Source organism: Sorex fumeus, unplaced genomic scaffold (assembly GCF_029834395.1).
Source record: "Sorex fumeus unplaced genomic scaffold, SorFum_2.1 ptg000233l, whole genome shotgun sequence".
Lineage (NCBI taxonomy): Eukaryota > Metazoa > Chordata > Mammalia > Eulipotyphla > Soricidae > Sorex > Sorex fumeus.
The window spans coordinates 2130277-2148776 of record NW_026606290.1 but is presented as its reverse complement, the minus strand read 5'-3'; the positions used below and the strand labels follow the sequence as shown (position 1 = coordinate 2148776).

At 54.4% G+C, this 18500-nt stretch overlaps 2 protein-coding genes across 3 annotated transcripts in view; one reads left to right on the top strand and one right to left on the bottom strand.

Annotated features, from left to right (window-relative positions):
* SLC25A25 (solute carrier family 25 member 25) overlaps positions 1 to 9939 on the bottom strand; it is a 34832-nt gene extending 24893 nt beyond the window's left edge. Inside the window, exon 1 of one of the 2 annotated variants that reach the window (XM_056108793.1) lies at positions 9607 to 9939. In XM_056108793.1, the coding sequence (XP_055964768.1) occupies positions 9607 to 9885 (279 nt within the window). In that variant the 5' untranslated portion in view covers positions 9886 to 9939. The remainder of the gene's footprint in view (positions 1 to 9606) is intronic. The other variant, XM_056108794.1, reaches the window with a different exon arrangement.
* Positions 9940 to 10404: 465 nt separating this feature from the next.
* NAIF1 (nuclear apoptosis inducing factor 1) lies at positions 10405 to 15069 on the top strand. The gene is made up of 3 exons (XM_056108813.1): positions 10405 to 11624; positions 13139 to 13667; positions 14544 to 15069. The coding sequence occupies exons 1-2, from the start codon at positions 11114 to 11116 to the stop codon at positions 13612 to 13614; spliced, it is 987 nt and encodes a 328-aa protein (XP_055964788.1). The 5' UTR covers positions 10405 to 11113; the 3' UTR covers positions 13615 to 13667; positions 14544 to 15069.
* The last annotated feature ends 3431 nt before the right edge of the window (positions 15070 to 18500 follow it).

The window sequence follows — 18500 nt, the reverse complement described above, 5'->3', positions numbered from 1 at the left end:
ATCCCATATGGTCCCTCCAGGAAACTGCCAGGAACCCCCCCCCACCCCCAGGAAACTGCCAGGAGTAATTCCTGAGTGCAGAGCCAGGAGTCACCGCTCTGCATTGCCAGGTGTGATGATCCCCCCCCCAAAAAAAAGTTGGGTCTTAAAAATAAACAAACACCCCCAAGCCCCCCAAAATTGGTTTATACCTAGACAGCTCTTAGAAACAAGGGTTTTTTTTTTTTTTTTTTGCAGGGGGAGGAGGCCAGGGGAGATGTTGGGTGGGGTGGGCACACCAGTTTGGGCCAGGGTTGGGTCATGGCTCAGCTTATTCCTAGCAAGTACCTAACCCCCTTACTATCTCTCTAGCCCCCAAAGAAAAGGCAGTTTTTCCGCCACTATTTACCAGAAGTTAGCTTTGCCTTTCTTTTCCCCTATAGGTTTCTTTCACTGACAAAACAACACGCCTGGGCTGGAGATAGCACAGGGGTCACGACACTCGCCCTGCACACTGCCTGGCCTGTGGGATCCCGGGCATCCCATATGATCCCTGGAGCAAGGGCAGGAGTAAACCCTGGAGCATCGCTGGGTGTGACCCCAAACAAACAAAAACAGCAGACCTAAAATGTGACTGGAAAAAGGAAGAATTCACTGCCTGTATCTTCCCAGCGCCTCGCCCTTCCCACTCCAGCTCGGTAGAGCCTGCACTGCAGATGGCCAAGATGGACAGGGGGGAACCCCTTTCCCGATGGCCAGAGTGCTCGGGAGTTGAGCTTGGTCCTCAGGCACTGGCCCACGTGGCAGCTTTGAGGAGAAAGGCCAAAGGGCCAGTACATGTGGGCGTTACCTGTTGCTCGAGGCGCACAGGCAGCTGTCCACTGTCATGCCCAGACAGGAAACTCCCCTCTCTGCCCTCTCTGACCCTTGACACTTCCCACCAGGCAATGGGAGTTGGTGAGAAAAGTCACATGGCGCCAGGGTGGAGCTCTGCAGTTGAGCACTTGCCTTATGTGGGTGAGGCCCCGAGTTTGATCCCTGGCACCACCAAACTATGAGTCCCCTCTGATTCCAGCTGAGGAGAGGATTGGGGGAACACAGGCATGAAAGAGGCTGGGGGAGGGGCGAGACGTGGAATAATGTAGAAAAATTCCCCAAAGGACAGCAGGAGGGTGCTTCTAGCTTTCCCTCTGTCCTGAATTAAAGAAGTGATGGGGGCTGGAGACATAGCACAGTGGGTAGGGCATTTGCCTTGCACGTGGCCGACCCGGGTTCGATTCCCAGCATCCCATACGGTCCCCTGAGCACTGCCAGGATAACTCCTGAGTGCAGAGCCAGGAGTAACCCCTGTGCATCGCCGGGTGTGACCCCCCCCAAAAAAAAGAAGTGACTCACCTCCCTTGCAAGCTTCCTGAGGAGCTGGCCGAGCCCCTGCAGCGGCTGAGAGCTGGCTCTGCCGTGCCTCTGGTACTCTGGTACTTATGGGTGCAAGGCGCAGCCGCTTTGTTTTGTCTGAGGCGTCGGCTGTGTCTTCTCTAGACCACAGAGAGGAAGCGTTTCAGTCACTGCTTCCTGAACACCATCGGGGTGGCGGAAGCCGGGGCCCCGGTCTTGCAGGGGGCTGTCAGGCCCAGGAAGGGTGAAAAATGGATGTGGCTGAGTTTCAGGCAGGTCAGAGCCCTGGGCTCTGCTGGCGCACTGCCCACCGGTGTCCACCAGACAGGGCACTAGTGAGGAAGCCAAATGTGTTTTAACCCTGTTCAAGCACAGTCCCCAAATGCTCACCGCTTCCGTGGGAACGCCAGCTTTGCCGGAGGCCCGCACGGGGCGGGTAAAAACGGGCAGCCACTTTGCAAGGGCCATGCTGAGGCCACTTCCGGCCTGGGAAACTTCTGGACACTCAGATCTTTGTCTCCTCTATAGAAATTCCCTGGCCCAGGGATCTTCCTTGCTGGGTCACTCTTCCTTAAGGCCACAGGGTCGAGAACTTCCCTCAGGAGCTGCAGGAGGCCCTGGGCTCCTGGCAGAGGCCACGTTCGCCCTGGCTGTCACCCACCCTTTGCTAGTGGAGGCCCCAGCCTGTCTCCTTGCCGTTCTCCACGGACGAACTTGGAAGGGGGGGATCCTAATGATCCATGCTGGGTATCTTCAAGTCCCAGCAGGCAAAAGGTCACTGTGCACTGACAGGCCCATGACGGCCTCTGAGAGACTCTGTCTCGCCTTTTCTGGTTTTCCTTTGGAGACGGGACCGGTGGAGGTGGAAACTCACTCCAGGTTATCCGGAGGAAACATTGGAATCAAAATCCAGGTTGACAGCACCTGAAACTCGGTGCCCCTCACACTTCTGCTCTGTTGCCATGCCCAGCAGTGCTTATGCTGTATGAGCTTGGGGGGGGGGGAAGGGGTGCTGAACCTGGGCCTCCCTCATAGAAAGCTCCAGCAATAGTCCTTAGAGTTAGCTCCCTAAATCCCCTGATTTTTGGTTTTGGTTTTTGGTTTGGGGGCCACATCCAGCAGTGCTCAGAGGGCCATATGGAATGCCAGGAACTGAACCCTGGTCAGTGGAGTGTGGGGGCTCACTCCAAAAAAGAAAGTTTTCTAAAACTTTTTATTTTGGGAGCTGGTTTTTTTTTTTTCCTTTTTGGGTCACACTCAGCAATGCACAGGGGTTACTCCTGGCTCTGCACTCAGGAATTACTCCTGGCGGTGCTCAAGTGTGCTCAGGGGACCATATGGGACGCTGGGAATCGAACCTGGGTCGGCCGCGTGCAAGGCAACCACTCTACTCGTTGTGCTATTGCTCCAGCCCCTGGGAGCTGATTTTTAATAAAGTTGTTTTGTTTTTGCGGGGGGTGGGGTAGGGCATACCTGGCGATGCTCAGTGGCTACTCCTGGCTGTGCACTCAGGAATGATTCCTGGCGGTGTTTGGGGGACCCTATGGGATGTCGGGGTCGAGCCCAAGTCACCCATGTGCAAAGCCAATGCCCTACCCACTATATTTATGGCTCCAGCCCCTAAGAAACAGTTTTACTGAGATAAATTCACATGCCACACAGGATCCTGTTTCCATCACCCGTTTTCAGAATATTTATTCACCTGGAGAGAACCCCTGTTCGCTTCAGCCACATGGTGCCCTCCCCCACCTATATCTCTCTTCCCTCCTGCTGCTTGACTTCCTGTCTCTGCAGCCTCCCCATCTGGACCTTGTTACACATGAACCACACTGCTGTAGCCCCAGTCCCACCCCGCAAGGCTCCCAGATAATCCCCCAAACTGCAAAAAAGTACGGAATCTGCTTAAGACTAAGGTTGTTTCCGACATGGACACACCGATGAGAATTTGATTTCTAAATTAGGCACCGAGGGAGTTGACCGATAATAGCCAGACAGAATGTGGGGTCTCAAAACTCCTGGCTGTGCTGAGCCACTCTGACATCACACGGGTAACTGAGACCTGCAAAGCAGGAATGCATGGCTGGGGGTGGGCGTGCTCTGCTCTTAAATCCCAGGGTACCCTGCCTCAGCTAAGAACCGTGAAAGGCGTGGGAGCAAGACACATGAGCCACGCATGATGTACTGTTTTTAGCAGCAGCCAAACTGCAGGAAGACATGCCTTCAGATACTCAGAGGGTCCTGGGTCTTTTTCACTTCTAAGATGAACTTGGGGCCACGCTGACAATGGGGGGCAGAACGGCAGGATGACTTCAGTCTAACACAGGGGCTCACACTGCCCCCGCGGGCCCTGATGACCAATGACTTGTAGTCTTTATTATTATTATTACTAGAAATGTTTATTGGAAAGGAGAAGACGCAGAGAGGAATTTAGTATAGGTCTAAGTTCATGAGCTCATTGGGGAGGCGGGGGTGGAGGGGGAGGCGCCGGTAGGCTCAGCTACACCAGTGATGCCTGGGGTTTACTCATGACTCTGTGCTCAGGAACCTTATGAGGACTTGAACCTAGGGCGTGCCCTTACCACTGTACCAGATCTCCAACTCCCACACTAAAGTCGTGAATATCAGAAGGAATGACCGGAAAGGAAAAGTGCCCAAATAAAATCCATTCCATTACAACATTCAGCTGCCGTAGAAATGAATAATGAATACCAGCAAAATAGTTCTCATTCCCCCGAGTTTCTTCTCCTTCTGTTTTTTTTTTTCCTTTTTGGGTCACACCCAGCAATGCTCAGGGGTTACTCCTGGCTCTGCACTCAGGAATTACTCCTGCTGGGGGTTGGGGATCATAGGGGATGCCAGGGATCAGGGATCAAACCCAGGTCAGCTGCGCACAAGGCAAACGCCCTCCCTGCTCCGCCCCCCACCCTTCCCCTGGGGTTTCTGTGCATCTTCAACAATTAATGACTAAATATCAAAGGACTTCATGCAACTAAAGTTCCCGACAGGGCCGCTTGTGATGTTCTTATTTACTTAGTCTTAGGATCGGGGCACCTGACTCCACTTTGCCAAATATGCACACGACAGAGTACAGAGGTTAAGGTTCTTGCCTCACATTCCATTGATGTCAGTTTGAATTCCTGGCACCACATATGATCCCCCAAGCACCACCAGTGTGTGGGCCAAATCCTCTCCCCCACCTTTATATATCTCATTAATTTGATAATTACTTTCAAGTCAGTAACCAACTTTTCAAAAATACAGTCCAATTCCTTTAATGTATTAACTCAAGTAGTACAGCACTTTTTTTTTTTTGGGGGGGGGGCTTTTGAGTCACACCCTGCGGTACTCTGGGCTTATACCTAGGTCAGTGCTCCTGGTGGGGCTTTGGAAACATGTGGGGTATAAAACCCGAGACGGCAGCTTTCTTTTTTTTAATGGGCTATCACTTTTCAATGAGAAAAAGCTCTTCTGCAGACTATGGAATCTAAATCCAGCTACTTGGGCAAACAGCTTCTCCACACCACAGATCTCAAATATCTAAAAGGCACACTTAGTTCAACAGCACTGTTGATTAAGGGACTAACCTTAACGATATTCTGTTGGATTCTTTCAAGCCCACAAGATTGTTCCCCTGCAGGCTGGGTCAAGGAGAAGCAGGGGAGGGAGGATTTGCATGATTTGACAGATAATCACTAGATAATCTAGAAACCTATTTTAAGCCCTCAGAGGGTTAGAAACTGATCTTGTATCTTTTAATTCTTCCAAAAGTCTTGAGCAGAACTCTCTTCAAGTTCCATCAAAATACAAAAAAAAAAAAAAAGAAAGAAAGAAAAAGAAAAAGAAAGACACAATGGGGGCTGGAGAGATAGCACAGTGGGTAGGGCATTTGCCTTGCACACGGCCAACCCAGGTTCAATAATCCCCAGCATCCCATATGGTCCCCCAAGCACCACCAGGAGTAATTCCTGAGTGCAGAGCCAGGAGTATCCCCTGTGCGTTGCCGGGTGTGACCCAAACAGGAAAAAAAAAAAAAAAAAAAAAGAAAGACACAATGGCAGGGATGAGGTTGTAAGGGGGATAAACTAACCCTACGAACCCGATGAAAGGGCTCAGTTCATGATTGATGATGAGCTGGGAGTAACACCCCTGTGGAACATGATATGGTCCCTCCAACCAAAATTTAAAATAAAAGATACAGTAACAATAAAGAGATGGGGGACAGGAATCAGAAGATGGTTCCAGATCCTTCTTTCAAGCAGTCGGATTATTTTTTTTTTGCAAGCCATGTGGATCCTGGTGTATTCCCCCGGTAACAGTAGAACCCTGGTCTCGCCTCTATTTCACAAAATTACTGAGGCTCTACTTGAAACCACAGGCACTGAATTAGCAAGCGACTCCCCCTCACCCCATCCCACCCGGAGCTTCTAGAACCCTCACCTGTGTTCCATGCCAACCACTCAGGGGCACCTCGGCTAAAGGGCCGACTACTTACTCAGAACTCAGATTGCTTTCTTCCTCTAATTGGCTGCCTGAGCTCTAGCCTATGTTTGAAATTTGTTTTAAGACAAAGGTCTCGCTTGGTCACATGAAAATGCCTTAAATAGACAATGCTATAATTAGCTCCAGCTGAAGCTGGTCTTCCAAAGTCACTGCCATTGTCATGCTGTCATCGTCTTCTCTTTCCTTAACAAACCCTTCCCTTTGGTCCCAGGATGCTTCGTGCTCACATGCTCCTTCCAAAGTAAATTCCCTTGGCCGTCTGCCATCCACCTCTCTGTCCACTTCCATTTTAAGTCATTTTCTCCTCAACGCTCTCAATTTCTTCAGAAACAAAGGCAGACACTGAAGACTAGTTCTTTTCAAATGAGAGCTTGCCCCCAATTCACCCAGCAACCCCCAGCTGAGTCCTGCTCATGCCCCTGCGTCGCCAGACGGGCCCACTGGGGTGGACAAAACAGTGGCCCAAGTTTGATGCCCACCAAAAGCTCTTTCCCTGCAACTGGCAACGGATGCCTCGGCCCACCCCAGTTCCCCCTGGATCTGCAAAAATGCAGCCCTGACTGTTCAGTAGGTAGTTAATATTAATACTGTTTCAACAGGAAGTGGCACCGAGCTCAAGATAGGGTGTTTTCCGGCTGCCCAGCTATTTACAAAAAGCCAGGCCTGAAAACTGAAAACGCCCGGCAGGACAATTTGTGCTTCTCTTCCAAGGTAAGAAATAGGGGCCAGAGAGATATTTGATCCCGTGAGCCCTGTAAGGTCCCCTGAGCCCCGTCAGGAGTGATCCCTGAGCACACAGCTAGGAGGAAAGCCTCAGCATCGAGGGGTGTGGCCAAAAACAGAAAGGAGAGGGGAGGAAAGAAGTGACTGTCTCCGCTCTCTCTCAAAACTGCAGATATAATTGATCTAATTTTAACTTCGCCCTGAGTGTAGAATGACCAGTGAAGAAAACAAAAAAGAAAGAAAAGAAACAGAGCCCACAGTAAGCCTACACACGGGCACGGCACGGGCACGGTCCTCCCGTTATTCATCGATTTTGCTCGAGCGGGCCCAGTAACGTCTCCATCGTGAGGCTTGTTGTTGTTACTGTGTTTGGCATACACACAAAACACAAAATTGTTTCAGTGCTTGTCCTGCAGATCCAGGTTCTACCCCCTAGAACTCTGCGAGTGCAGAGCCAGAAGTCAGCCCTGAGCATCACCAGATGTGGTCCCAAACCACAAAAAATAAACAAACAAACAAACAAAAAAAGCTTCAAATATATTTTCTTCCATCTCATAAAACTTACCACAGAATTACAGATTTTAGAGCCCATAGGTCACTCCCCAACCCCCAACCTCCAAGAACCTGGCTCCCCACTTTCATCAAAAACGTTTTCTTTCCACACTGCAATGAAAAATGATCACTTTCTCCTTATTTGCCCTTAGACACTTACTGCCAAAAAAATGGATTAGGCTCAATATCAGATGTGCTCTGACCCACGTGAATACTGGAACTTGAGCCGAGGCACCTGGTGTCCCCCATGAATACACCCTGGGGTGCCAGGCAGTCCACCAAGTGGAGTAAGGTCCCTTTAAAGCAGGAGGGTCCGGCTGCCAAAGGGTCCTTCTTCCCAAAGTGCCTGAAGTTAGCCATATTCCCTCTAAATGACTTATTCATCAGATATGTGTTGCGGAAAGAGGCAGCTCACGCCATCTTGTGTGAAACTCGCTTAAAAATGTTTTCTCCTAACTTATCTCGAGATGGACTTAACCCAGTGAACTGGTCTCTCTGGTGGAGTATTATCCCTGGTCTTCCCAAGTACGTTAAATCCCTTGGATGCTGATCTCAGATAGGGGGGACTTGAGTTCAAAAACACCTTCTGGACACCCACCCAGCAACACCATCAGTGTGATTCTCTGACGTTTTGACCAGGTGGTTTTTTTTTGCATGTGTGGTGAGAAGCCAGGTCACTGCCCTGAACCAGCAAAGGGAGGCAAGTGGAAGTGAAACACGTTACTGGGTAAAGGTCTCTGGGAGGCAATAGAGAGAGAGAGAGAGAGTGTGTGTGTGTGTGTGTGTGTGTGTTTAACAGGTTACTAGGTAAAGGTCTCTGGGAGGCAATAGAGAGAGAGTGTGTGTGTGTGTGTGTGTGTGTGTGTGTATGTGTGTGTTTAACAGGTTACTGGGTAAAGGTCTCTGGGAGGCAATAGAGAGTGTGTGTGTGTATGTGTGTGTGTGTGTGTGTGTGTTTAACAGGTTACTGGGTAAAGGTCTCTGGGAGGCAATAAAGTGTGTGTGTGTGTGTGTGTGTGTGTGTGTGTGTTTAACAGGTTACTGGGTAAAGGTCTCTGGGAGGCAATAGAGTGTGTGTGTGTGTGTGTGTGTGTGTGTGTTTAACAGGTTACTGGGTAAAGGTCTCTGGGAGGCAACAGAGTGTGTGTGTGTGTGTGTGTGTGTGTGTGTTTAACAGGTTACTGGGTAAAGGTCTCTGGGAGGCAATAGAGAGTGTGTGTGTGTGTGTGTTTAACAGGTTACTGGTTAAAGGTCTCTGGGAGGCAATAGAGAGTGTGTGTGTGTATGTGTGTGTGTGTGTGTGTGTGTTTAACAAGTTACTGGGTAAAGGTCTCTGGGAGGCAACAGAGTGTGTGTGTGTGTGTGTGTGTGTGTTTAACAGGTTACTGGGTAAAGGTCTCTGGGAGGCAATAGAGTGTGTGTGTGTGTGTGTGTGTGTGTGTGTGTGTAAGTAACCGGTTATTGGGTAAATGTTCCTGGGAGGCAATAGAGTGTGTGTGTGTGTGTGTGTGTGTAAGTAACAGGTTACTGGGCAAAGGTCTCTGGGAGGCAACAGAGTGTGTGTGTGTGTGTGTATTTAACAGATTACTGGGTAAAGGCCGCTGCGAGGCAAGAGAGTGAGTGAGTGTGTGTGGTGTGTGTGTATGCATGTCCATCTGGGATGCAAACGCCGGGCTGTGTGTGTTGTGTGTGGTTCACTCAGGAGGCAAATGGCACGGAGTGCATATGTCGCAAATACCCAGGGTGCACGAGTGTGACAGTTTGCGTGTGTCTCAGAGGCCTCCCTTGCCACCCCCGTGCTTAGGGCCAAGTGCCCACAGGGGGACAATCGAAACCAGTCGGCCTCCAAGCGCAAGACATTCTTTTTTTTTTTTTTTTTTGCTTTTTAGCAACAAAGCCACCGGCGGTCCCCCTTCCCTGCACTCTAACCCTTCAACTCTGCCCTCGGGGACCCCCTTCCTTCCCGGCGGAGGCTGAGAACTGCGAGTCCCGGCCGCCCACCACAGCTTCTTCCCTGCAAGCCCAGTTCCTGATTTTCCGACTCCCACATGCTCGGGGAGGAACCAGCTCGGGCCCGCGGCTGGCTGGCGAGGAGGGGAGAGGCGGTGGCGCTGGCGGCGGGGCCGGGGGAGCCCCACACGGGCGTCCAGCGCGGCTCGGGGTCAGGAAGTGACCACGGCTGGACTCCTGAACCTGCCCTGCCACTCTGGAGGCAGGAAGGGCCTTTGCAATGCTCCTTTGCGGAGCTTTCTCCCCTCGCCCCCCAACCCGGTGCACAGACGGGGCGTCCAGCTGTGACGCCTGGGGGTGGGGTGGGAATGGGTCGCGTCGCCCCCAACCGCCAAGTCCGAGGGCCCGTCCACACCTGTCACCCGGCGGCCCGCACCTGTCACCGGGCGCCCTCCCCCCCCCCACCCCCGGGCGCCCGTCCCCGCCCGCGCCGCGCGCGTCGCCTACCCGGAGCTCGCCCTCGGTGCGGTGCAGTCCCAGGCGCCGCAGCCCCACGGCCAGGTCGTTGACACACAGGCCGCCGTCGCGGTTGACGTCGAGCGTCTGGAAGAGGCTCCACAGGCGCAGCCGGTGGTCGGGGCCCCCGCAGACGGCGCCGCCGCACGGGTCCCCCACGGACGCGGGCGACGAGGTGGGCGACGACGACGACGACGACGACGAGGAGGCGGTGGCGGCGGCGTCCGGCGGCGGGGAGGCCACGCAGCGGCACAACACACTGCTCACCATCGGGCGCGAGGCAGGGGCGCCGGGCGCCGGGCGGGGAGGACGCGGAAGACACGCCGGGCGTCTCCACACGGCGAGCGCGGGCTCTGAGGAGCCGGCCGGCGGGCGGGAGGGGGCCGCTTCCGGGAACCCCGCCCCGCCGCGAGACTCCTCCCTCGGACACGCCCCCGGCACTGCCGCCGGCCAATCACGGGCGAGAAGGGCCGCCCCGGCTGGGCGGTGACTTCCCGGGCGCCCAGAGCGGCCCGGCTCAATGGGGAGGGCGGGGCGACTGGAGCCTAGTCTGGGACCGATTCAAACTGAGGGAGGCGACGATTGGCTGAGCCGGGCCCGGAGAGAAGGAAAGCACGCCACGATTGGTAGAAGTGACGTGATTGGCAGGCGGAGACCCCGCGTCCAGTTCCCATTGAGAAACGCCACTTAGTAGGCGGCGGCGGCGGCGGCGGCGGCGTCACGACGAGGGCGGGGGGAGCGGTCGTGTACGGAATGACCGTAATTCAGATGGGAAAGTGGGTTTGGGAGAAGACGCACTCGGGAGCTGCGGTTTCGAAGCAGAGTTCTCGCCTGCGGACAGAGTTTAAAATTGGCCAGAGGTTCCAGGCCGAAAGCAGGAGGGAACCTCAGAAGATCAGGTGTGGGTAATCTCACTCCCTTAACTGCCAAAAAAAAAAAAGAGAAAAAGCTGAATTTAACGGCGTGGTAGTCCCAACGCTGATGATTGAATGACAGAACGGTTTTCCAATTGAAGTGAGCCCAGCGAGGTAGGCGGTGCGTTCTGTAAGCGCAGACATATCTTTCGGCCAATGAACAGGCCAGCATTTGTAGGAAGGCGTGTTCCTTGGGTGAGCGACAGTCCGGAAGAGCCAATGAGCGACATGACGCTTCAGCAGCGCCCAATCGGGAGGGCCGGCTCCCCAGGAGAAGCTCGGGAAGGCGGGAAGTGGGGCAGTGGGCGGAACTACGCACTCCCCGGCGGAAGAGGCAGATTCAGGAAGCCATTACGCAGCTGGCTGGCAGCGGCTGGGCCGGTCGGGACTGGGCCCTAAGCACTTTGCGTAGCGAGAGGGGTTACCTAAGGCCTGGTGCTTGACTTTGGGCAAGCCCGGCCCATCCCCTGGAGGGGCTGGGTGAGGGGCGAGGCAGAGGAAGAAGAGAAGGGGTACTGAGGCTGTAGAGGGGAATTAAAGTTTCTTTTTTTTTTTAAAAAAAAAAAGAGGGTTGGGGAGAGGCCATGGCCGTCCCAGCCAAGAAAAGGAAGATGAACTTCTCAGAGCGAGAGGTGGAGATCATCGTGGAGGAGCTGGAACTGAAAAAGCACCTGCTGGTGAACCACTTCAACGCTGGGGTCCCCCTGGCTGCTAAGAGCGCAGCCTGGCACAGCATCCTGCGGAGGGTCAACGCCGTGGCCACGTGCCGCAGGGAGCTGCCCGAGGTCAAGAAGAAGTGGTCTGACCTCAAGACTGAGGTCCGGCGCAAGGTGGCCCAGGTCCGGGCAGCCGTGGAGGGGGGCGAGGCCCCAGGGCCTAATGAGGAGGATGGAGCTGGTGGTCCTGGGAGTGGTGGCGGCAGTGGCAGCGGGGGTCCCGCCGTGGCCCCAGTGCTACTCACCCCCATGCAGCAGCGCATCTGCAATCTGCTGGGCGAGGCCACCATCATCAGCCTGCCTAGTACCACGGAGATCCACCCCGTGGCCCTGGGACCCACGGCCACTGCTGCCGCAGCCACGGTCACCCTGACACAGAGTGAGTGACCTCTCCTGTCCAGGTCTGAGCGCAGAATGGGAAGGGCCAGCGGGCACGGGCCAATTGGGGAAGGTTGGCTGCAAGGGGTAAATGTTCCATGGGGGTCTTGGAAGACCCAGAGGCCTGCTCAGAACTCCCCTGTCCCTCAACCCCCCCGATAGACACGAGTCTCCTGTCTGGGCCGCCCTCGCTCACTGCTACTTCCGGATGGTGATTTGCCACCTCCGTGATTGAACTGTGTGGTCCTTTGACGATCCACCATGGGGATCCCAACCCCTGCCCCAGGGTTGATGGTTCCTAGGGCCAGGCATCTGGTCAAAACATAGTTCTCTGGGCCAGAGTGGTTGTACAGTGGGTGGGGCATTTGCCTTGCACGTGGCTAACCCGGATTCAACCCCCCAGCATCCGGTATGGCCCCCTGAGCACTGCCAGGAATGATTCTTGCGTGCAGAGCCAGGAATAATCGCTGAGCATCTCCAGGTGTGACCCAAAAGCAAACAAACAAACAAACAAACAAACAAAGTCAGTTCTCAGCTGACCAGGTGAATGGAACAGCCACACCTTCTCAGGGCAAAGTCTGGCCTCCCAGGACAGTGAGGTCCGGTGCAAAGGTGGCCTAGAGTCACTGGTGTTCGTCACAGTTGGTTTGTCCACACGTTAGCAGTGACGCTGTGGCCAAGCCAGTGCTTGACCCATGTCCTAATGCCGGCCAGTTATACGCTCTGAGACACAGGCTGGACCCAGCGAGGAATAACTAATAATTGCCGTGTCAGAGAAATCCAAGGCAGAAGGGGAGGGGGCGAGAGTGACCTGTGCCACCTGCCTGCAAGGAGGCCATCATACCTGGCACCCCTTCAAAGGTTCTCAGCGATGAGTGACATCAGAGCCACTTGGATTGGACTCTGTGCCAGTGTGCCAATGTGCCTTGGCGGCAGTGGTCTGGGGGGAGCTCCCGCTGTGAGGAGTCCTGCAGCGGGGCGTGTCTCTCCAAGGAGAAGGAGGCCAAGTCGGTCTTCATCAGAGGCTTGAGGATCAGTCAGGACCGTTAGGTATCGCTGGGAAGGACGGAAGTGCTCAAGGTGGTAGAGAGATGCGTATTAGCTTAGCTGCTGCCCCGTTGAGGAGGGAGGGTGGCTGTGGCTGCAGAGAGTTGGCTGAGAGTGTCCCTGGGTGCTGGCACTGCCACCACAGGTGCACACGTGTCGGGGGGGACCTGACTTTGCTCCCTGGCCCTGCTGAGAAACTGGTGTGACCTTAGGCAAGTCTTTCTATGGTTCCTGGGTAGCTTCCAAGTCTGAACCTGAGAACGGCAGGACCTCCCTCTGGGTGTTCTCCTGTGGGTACATGGAACTGCTGAGCGCGCCCAGCCTGGCCAGAGTCGAGACTCGAAGCGTTTGCGCCAGCCTGACCTTGGGCGCGCTGGCTCGGGCTGACAGACCTCCCTGCACCCCCGCTGCCGGCTGTGCTCTCTCCAAAGTGACCCGTTACTGCCTTTGCTCTCTCCTCCCCCACAGTCCCCGCCGAGACCACCTACCACACGCTGGAGGAGGGGGTGGTGGAGTACTGCACCGCCGAGGCACCCCCAGCCCTGCCGGCCGAGGCCCCTGTGGAGATGATGGCCCCGCACCCTGCTGACGCCTCGGTCAAGCCTCAGGCCCTCAAGAGCCGCATCGCCCTCAACTCGGCCAAGCTGATCCAGGAGCAGCGCGTCACTAACCTGCATGTGAAGGAGATCGCACAGCACCTGGAGCAGCAGAACGACCTGCTGCAGATGATCCGCCGCTCCCAGGAGGTGCAGGCCTGCGCCCAGGAGCGCCAGGCCCAGGCCATGGAGGGCACCCAGGCCGCCCTGAGTGTCCTCATCCAGGTCCTTCGACCCATGATGAAGGATTTCCGCCGCTACCTGCAGAGCCACACGCCCGCCCCCGCCCCAGCCGCTGAGCCCACACAGGTGGCCCAGAACGGGCAGCCCGACAGCCTCATCCAGTGAGGGCCGGGCCCAGACAGCCTGCTCCCGCGACCCCGTCACTCCAGCGTGGGCTTGTAAGTGGCTCTGTGCTTGGCGGCGGGCATTTGAGGGGCAGGGGAGGGTTCTGTTTCTGAGGAATGAGCCTGGGAAGAGGTCCTTGGGGGGCACTTCCCAAATATCCATGTACCCCCGCCACCTTCCTGGGGTAAACATGCAGAGAACCCCAAGAATCTCTGGTGGCCGCAACACCTGTGGTCTGGAACCGGAGCTTGTGAATTATTCAAGGCTGACTGAGGGTCAGTAAGGGTCTCACCTGCAGCCCTCTCTGTGTAGGGGTGGGACAGGACACAGCCCACCTCCCCAGATGCCATCCCTTTGAGTCAGAATGTCAGTGGTCAGGGGCTGGAGCAATAGCACAGCGGGTAGGGCGTTGTCTTGCATGCGGCCGACCCAGGTTCGATTTCCAGCATCCCATAGGGTCCCCTGAGCAGTGCCAGAAGTAACCTCCTGAGTGCAGAGCCAGATATAACCCCTGTGCATTGCCAGGTGTGACCCAAAAAGAAAAAAAAAAAAGTAAATCCAGAATGTCAGTGCTATCACTCCAGCCCGAGTGTAGTAGTTTAAGGCGACCTGCTGGCTTGTCCCAGAAGGTGGGCCCAGAGCCCGTTGTATTTACTGTCTGTGAACCCCTTCCAGTACTTCCAGAGGCTTCTCTGACTTGGCACACAGAATGGGAGTGCCCAGCCTCAGGGCCCAGCCCCCCTGCACCCTGGACCCAGCCCCATGGGCTCCTGAGAGCGGCCTTCCTCTGACTGGTGGGCCTCCTGCGTCTGGTTGGTCGTGCGTGACTCGGTGGCTTCGGTCTCTGTGCCAACGGTGTGGCTGCCTAGCGACCCCTCCTCCATTTTGAAGGGAACGGTCCCCATGGCCTTTGTGTGTCTCTCTTGCAGAACCGCTGGCGGTTCCCGAGCCCCCACGTGCGTCCTCCCGGATGGTTTCTCAAGGTGCCCCACGTCCCGCTCCCCAGCGCAGGACTGCAGGGCTCGGCTCCCACGCTCTGGACCTCAGTGACACAGAGGGGTTGTGCTTCTGGACACTCACCTCCACTCTGGCTGGTGGGGGACAGTGGCCCTGGAGACAGTTGGAACAGGACCCCTGTGCTGCCAGCCTTCCCCCGTGGGACATGTGTGTGTGTGGGGGGGGGCTGGTGCAGAGACTGAGGATCAGCCGGAAGGAGTCGCCGCGGGTGGAAGGGCAGCGCTGGTCGCCGGCGCCCTCCCACCCAAGAGCCCGAGGGCCCAGCCAGGCGAGAACGTGCAAGGACTTTTGCCTTGAACTGTTTTTTCTGTGGGTGGGAAACCTGAGCCAATATTGTCTGATCCAGTTGGGGATAAAGGGGGCCTGGGTGACTTCAGCTGGTCCTTTCCAGATGAGAATTTCAAATTAAAGACACATATCACATCTTTTTTTTATACACACCTGGGTCTGTCTTTGATGGGTGTCCCTGGAAGAGACAGGTCCTGCCTGAGAGCTGAGGCGGGCACCCCAGAGCCCAGAGATCAAATCCCACCTACTGTGTATTTATAAATAAAGTTTTATCAGAACCCCAACCCCCCTCCCCCGCCCCGCCATGCACGCACATAATGTCTTTGGCTGCATTTGTGCTGCCTTAGCAGAGCCAAGCTTGGTAAAAGAATCAAGCTTTGTCTGACCTGTGTCACCCCACACAAGGACCCTTCTGAGACCCTGAGATGATGAAGCCAGTTTCATCGTGGGCGAAAGTCCAAAGGGAAAAAAAAGACTGCCTGGCCCTAGTTGCGGGCAGGGTTTGTATCTCTGGAGGAGAACCACCGTGGTGTTTGTTAGAAAAACCCAGTCCCTGGCCTCCCCGAGCCTGGGGAGGGTGAGCACTAAGGGTATTCATGGTAAACAACCCCCCTGGGTGCACTGAGACTCCCCAGGCCGCAGAGCGGCTGAGAGACAGATCATCCCCTGGGCCGGCTGCTTCGCAGGAGTTTGTGCTGAGCAGCTGAAAAGTCTTGCCAAGCAGATTCGCCCTTAATAAGACTGGCCTATGGGGGCCGAATACAGCGGGCAGGACGCCTGCCTGACCTGTTTGATCTCTGGCATGCCTTGCCGTCTCCTCTGAACCCACCAGAGTGAGCCCTGAACACAGAGCCAGGAGTAAGCCCTGAGCACCTCCGGTGTGACCCCAAAACAAACAAAAAGACTGGCCTTCATACTGAGGGGTCACAGTTCCCTGGACTTAGTGCTTGTGTTCTCTCTCTCTCTCTCTCTCTCTCCCTCCCTCCCTCCCTCCCTCCCTCCCTCCCTCCCTCCCCTTCTCCTCCTTTTTTCCTCTCTCTCATTTTCTCCCTTGCCCTTGCTCTGTCCAGGACACTAAGCATTACCTCACTGATGCCTTGTGACAGTCCCATAAACTAAACGCTGATCCTCTTCTTGGATTGTTTTTAGGACCGGAGACTCAGAGAGGTTTAGTGATAAAGTAGCACAGTAGGATATCTCCCTTAGTCCTCTGTGTGGCCCATGCTCCTTAGGTTTATTTTAGGGCCACAGTCAACAGAGTTCAGGGCTACCCCTGGCTCCGGGCCCTGTCCGTGGCTGTGAGGCTGGGAATCAAACCCGGCATCCCTCATGCAAAGCATGGTCCAGTTCATTCAGCCATGTCTGGCCCTTGGTCCAAGCTCTTAACTACTGTTCTTTCTTTGGTAGTAGGATGGAACACAGTCAAACATACAAGGCATGTGCAACTGAACATTCTAGCATCCTAGGACATGCTTCCCACCCCTTAGTGCCACCTTAGCCCCTCTGCCTTGGCTGCCAGCCAGATGTGACATCAGTCAGAAGTCATTTGAGCCTGATCATGAGGAAGTGAGGTAAAGGAGGGCCCTAGGATTGGTTCATCTTGTCCTTGCTAGGGACACAGATGCTTCTACTCTTTTAATTTTTTTGAGGAGGAGGGAGGGAAGGAAACCACACCCGGTGATGCTCAGGGTTTACTTCTGACTGTAAGAATCACTCAAGAATCACTCCTGGCAATGCTCGGGGGACCCAATGGGATGCTGGAAATTGAACCCGGGTCAGCCACGTGCAGGGCAAGCGCCCTACCCACTGTGCTATCTCTCCGGCCCCTGCTCCTACTGCTTTAGGCTTTGTACTTACAAAGAAGGGGGAGAGGTGTCATAAGAAGGGTGTCAGGGTAAAACCCATAGCACCTCAATTATGCTGGTGGAGGACTGTCACCTTGAGGTGCAACTCAGGAGGTAAGTAAAAGGTAAAGTTTGCTCATTAGGGATCAAAGAATTGTGGTTGGGAGCACATCAATATTGTAGAAAACCTAAAATGTGCTTCCCCCTACTGTCACTGTCACTGTCACTGTCCTCCCATTGTTCATCGATTTGCTTGAGCGGGCCCAGTAACATTGTGAGACTTGTTACTGTGTTTGGCATATCAAATACGTCACGGGGAGCTTGCCAGGCTTTGCTGTGCGGGTGAGATACTCTCGGTAGCTTGCTGGGCTCTCTGAGAGGTGCAGAGAATCGAACTCGGGTCGGTGGTGTTGGCCGCATGCAACACAAACGCCCTACCTGCTGTGCTATCACTCCACAAAGAGATAAAATAGGGGCCTTTATGGGAGGAAGGAGAGGTAAGTAGTAGAGATGAGAGGAAGTAGTTGATTCCTGCTGCCAAGTGGACACTGTTCTTGCTGATTTTCTGTGAAGGCTGAACAGGGACCTGGATGAGTCCATAATCACCCAACAATTGCTTATTTGTGTTTGGGGATTTTTTCTTGGGGGGTGGCCACACCTGGCGATGCTCAAGGGTTACTCCTGGCTCTGTACTCAGGGATCACTCCTGTTGGTGCTCTGGGGACCCTATGGGATGCCAGGGATCGAACCTGGATGGCATGCAAGGCAAGTGCTGGACATTCACTGCAGACCCTTGTTTCTATTTTTTCAAACCAATTGCTTTGGGCCCAATTCAAAAGCCCTTGGCCTGGTATACAGGTGACTGACTGTGCCATTTCTCTGAAAGAGTTTCCAGGCTGCATTTAAAAGATGGCTTAACAGATGGCAGATTTACAGTCCTTCCTGAAATGTGGAGTTTGACAAAGAGGAAATTCTCCCTACCACCCAAGTCAACTGCTTTAAAAATGGACATTTGCGGGGCTGGAGCAATAGCACAGCGGGTAGGGCGTTTGCCTTGCACGCGGCCAACCGGGGTTCGATTCCCAGCATCCCATATGGTTCCCTGAGCACTGCTAGGGGTAATTCCTGAGCACAGAGCCAGGAGTAACTCCTGTGCATTGCCAGGTGTGACCCAAAAAGCAAAAAAAAAAAAAAAAAAATGGACATTTGGGTGGAGTGATATGATAATACGGTAGGTAAGAAGTTTACCTTGGGGCTGGAGAGATAGCACAGCGGTAGGGTGTTTGCCTTGCATGTGGCCGACCTTAGTTCGATTCCCAGCATCCCATATGGTCCCCTGAGCACCGCCAGGAGTAACTCCTGAGTGCAGAGCCAGGAGTAACCCCTGTGCATCACCGGGTGTGATCCAAAAAGCAAAAAAAAAAAAAAAAAAAAGAGAAGAAGAAGCTTACCTTGCACTCATCTGGCCTGGGTTCAACCCCACCCACCACATATGGTTCCCTGAGGAGTGATCCCTGAGCACAGTCAGGAGTAAACCATAACCACCACTGGTGTGACCCATAAAGAGGGAAAATTTTTCTTTTAAATGATTTTCATGGAAATTTTCCCCAAAAGATCCTTTGAGAACTGTTTTTCCTAATTGCTCTTTATTCAATAGACATTTTTCCCCCTATAGGTGCAAGAGGCAGAGGGTCCAGTTTTCTCAGCACTAAAAGGGAGGGAGGGTGTGAGGGGCCA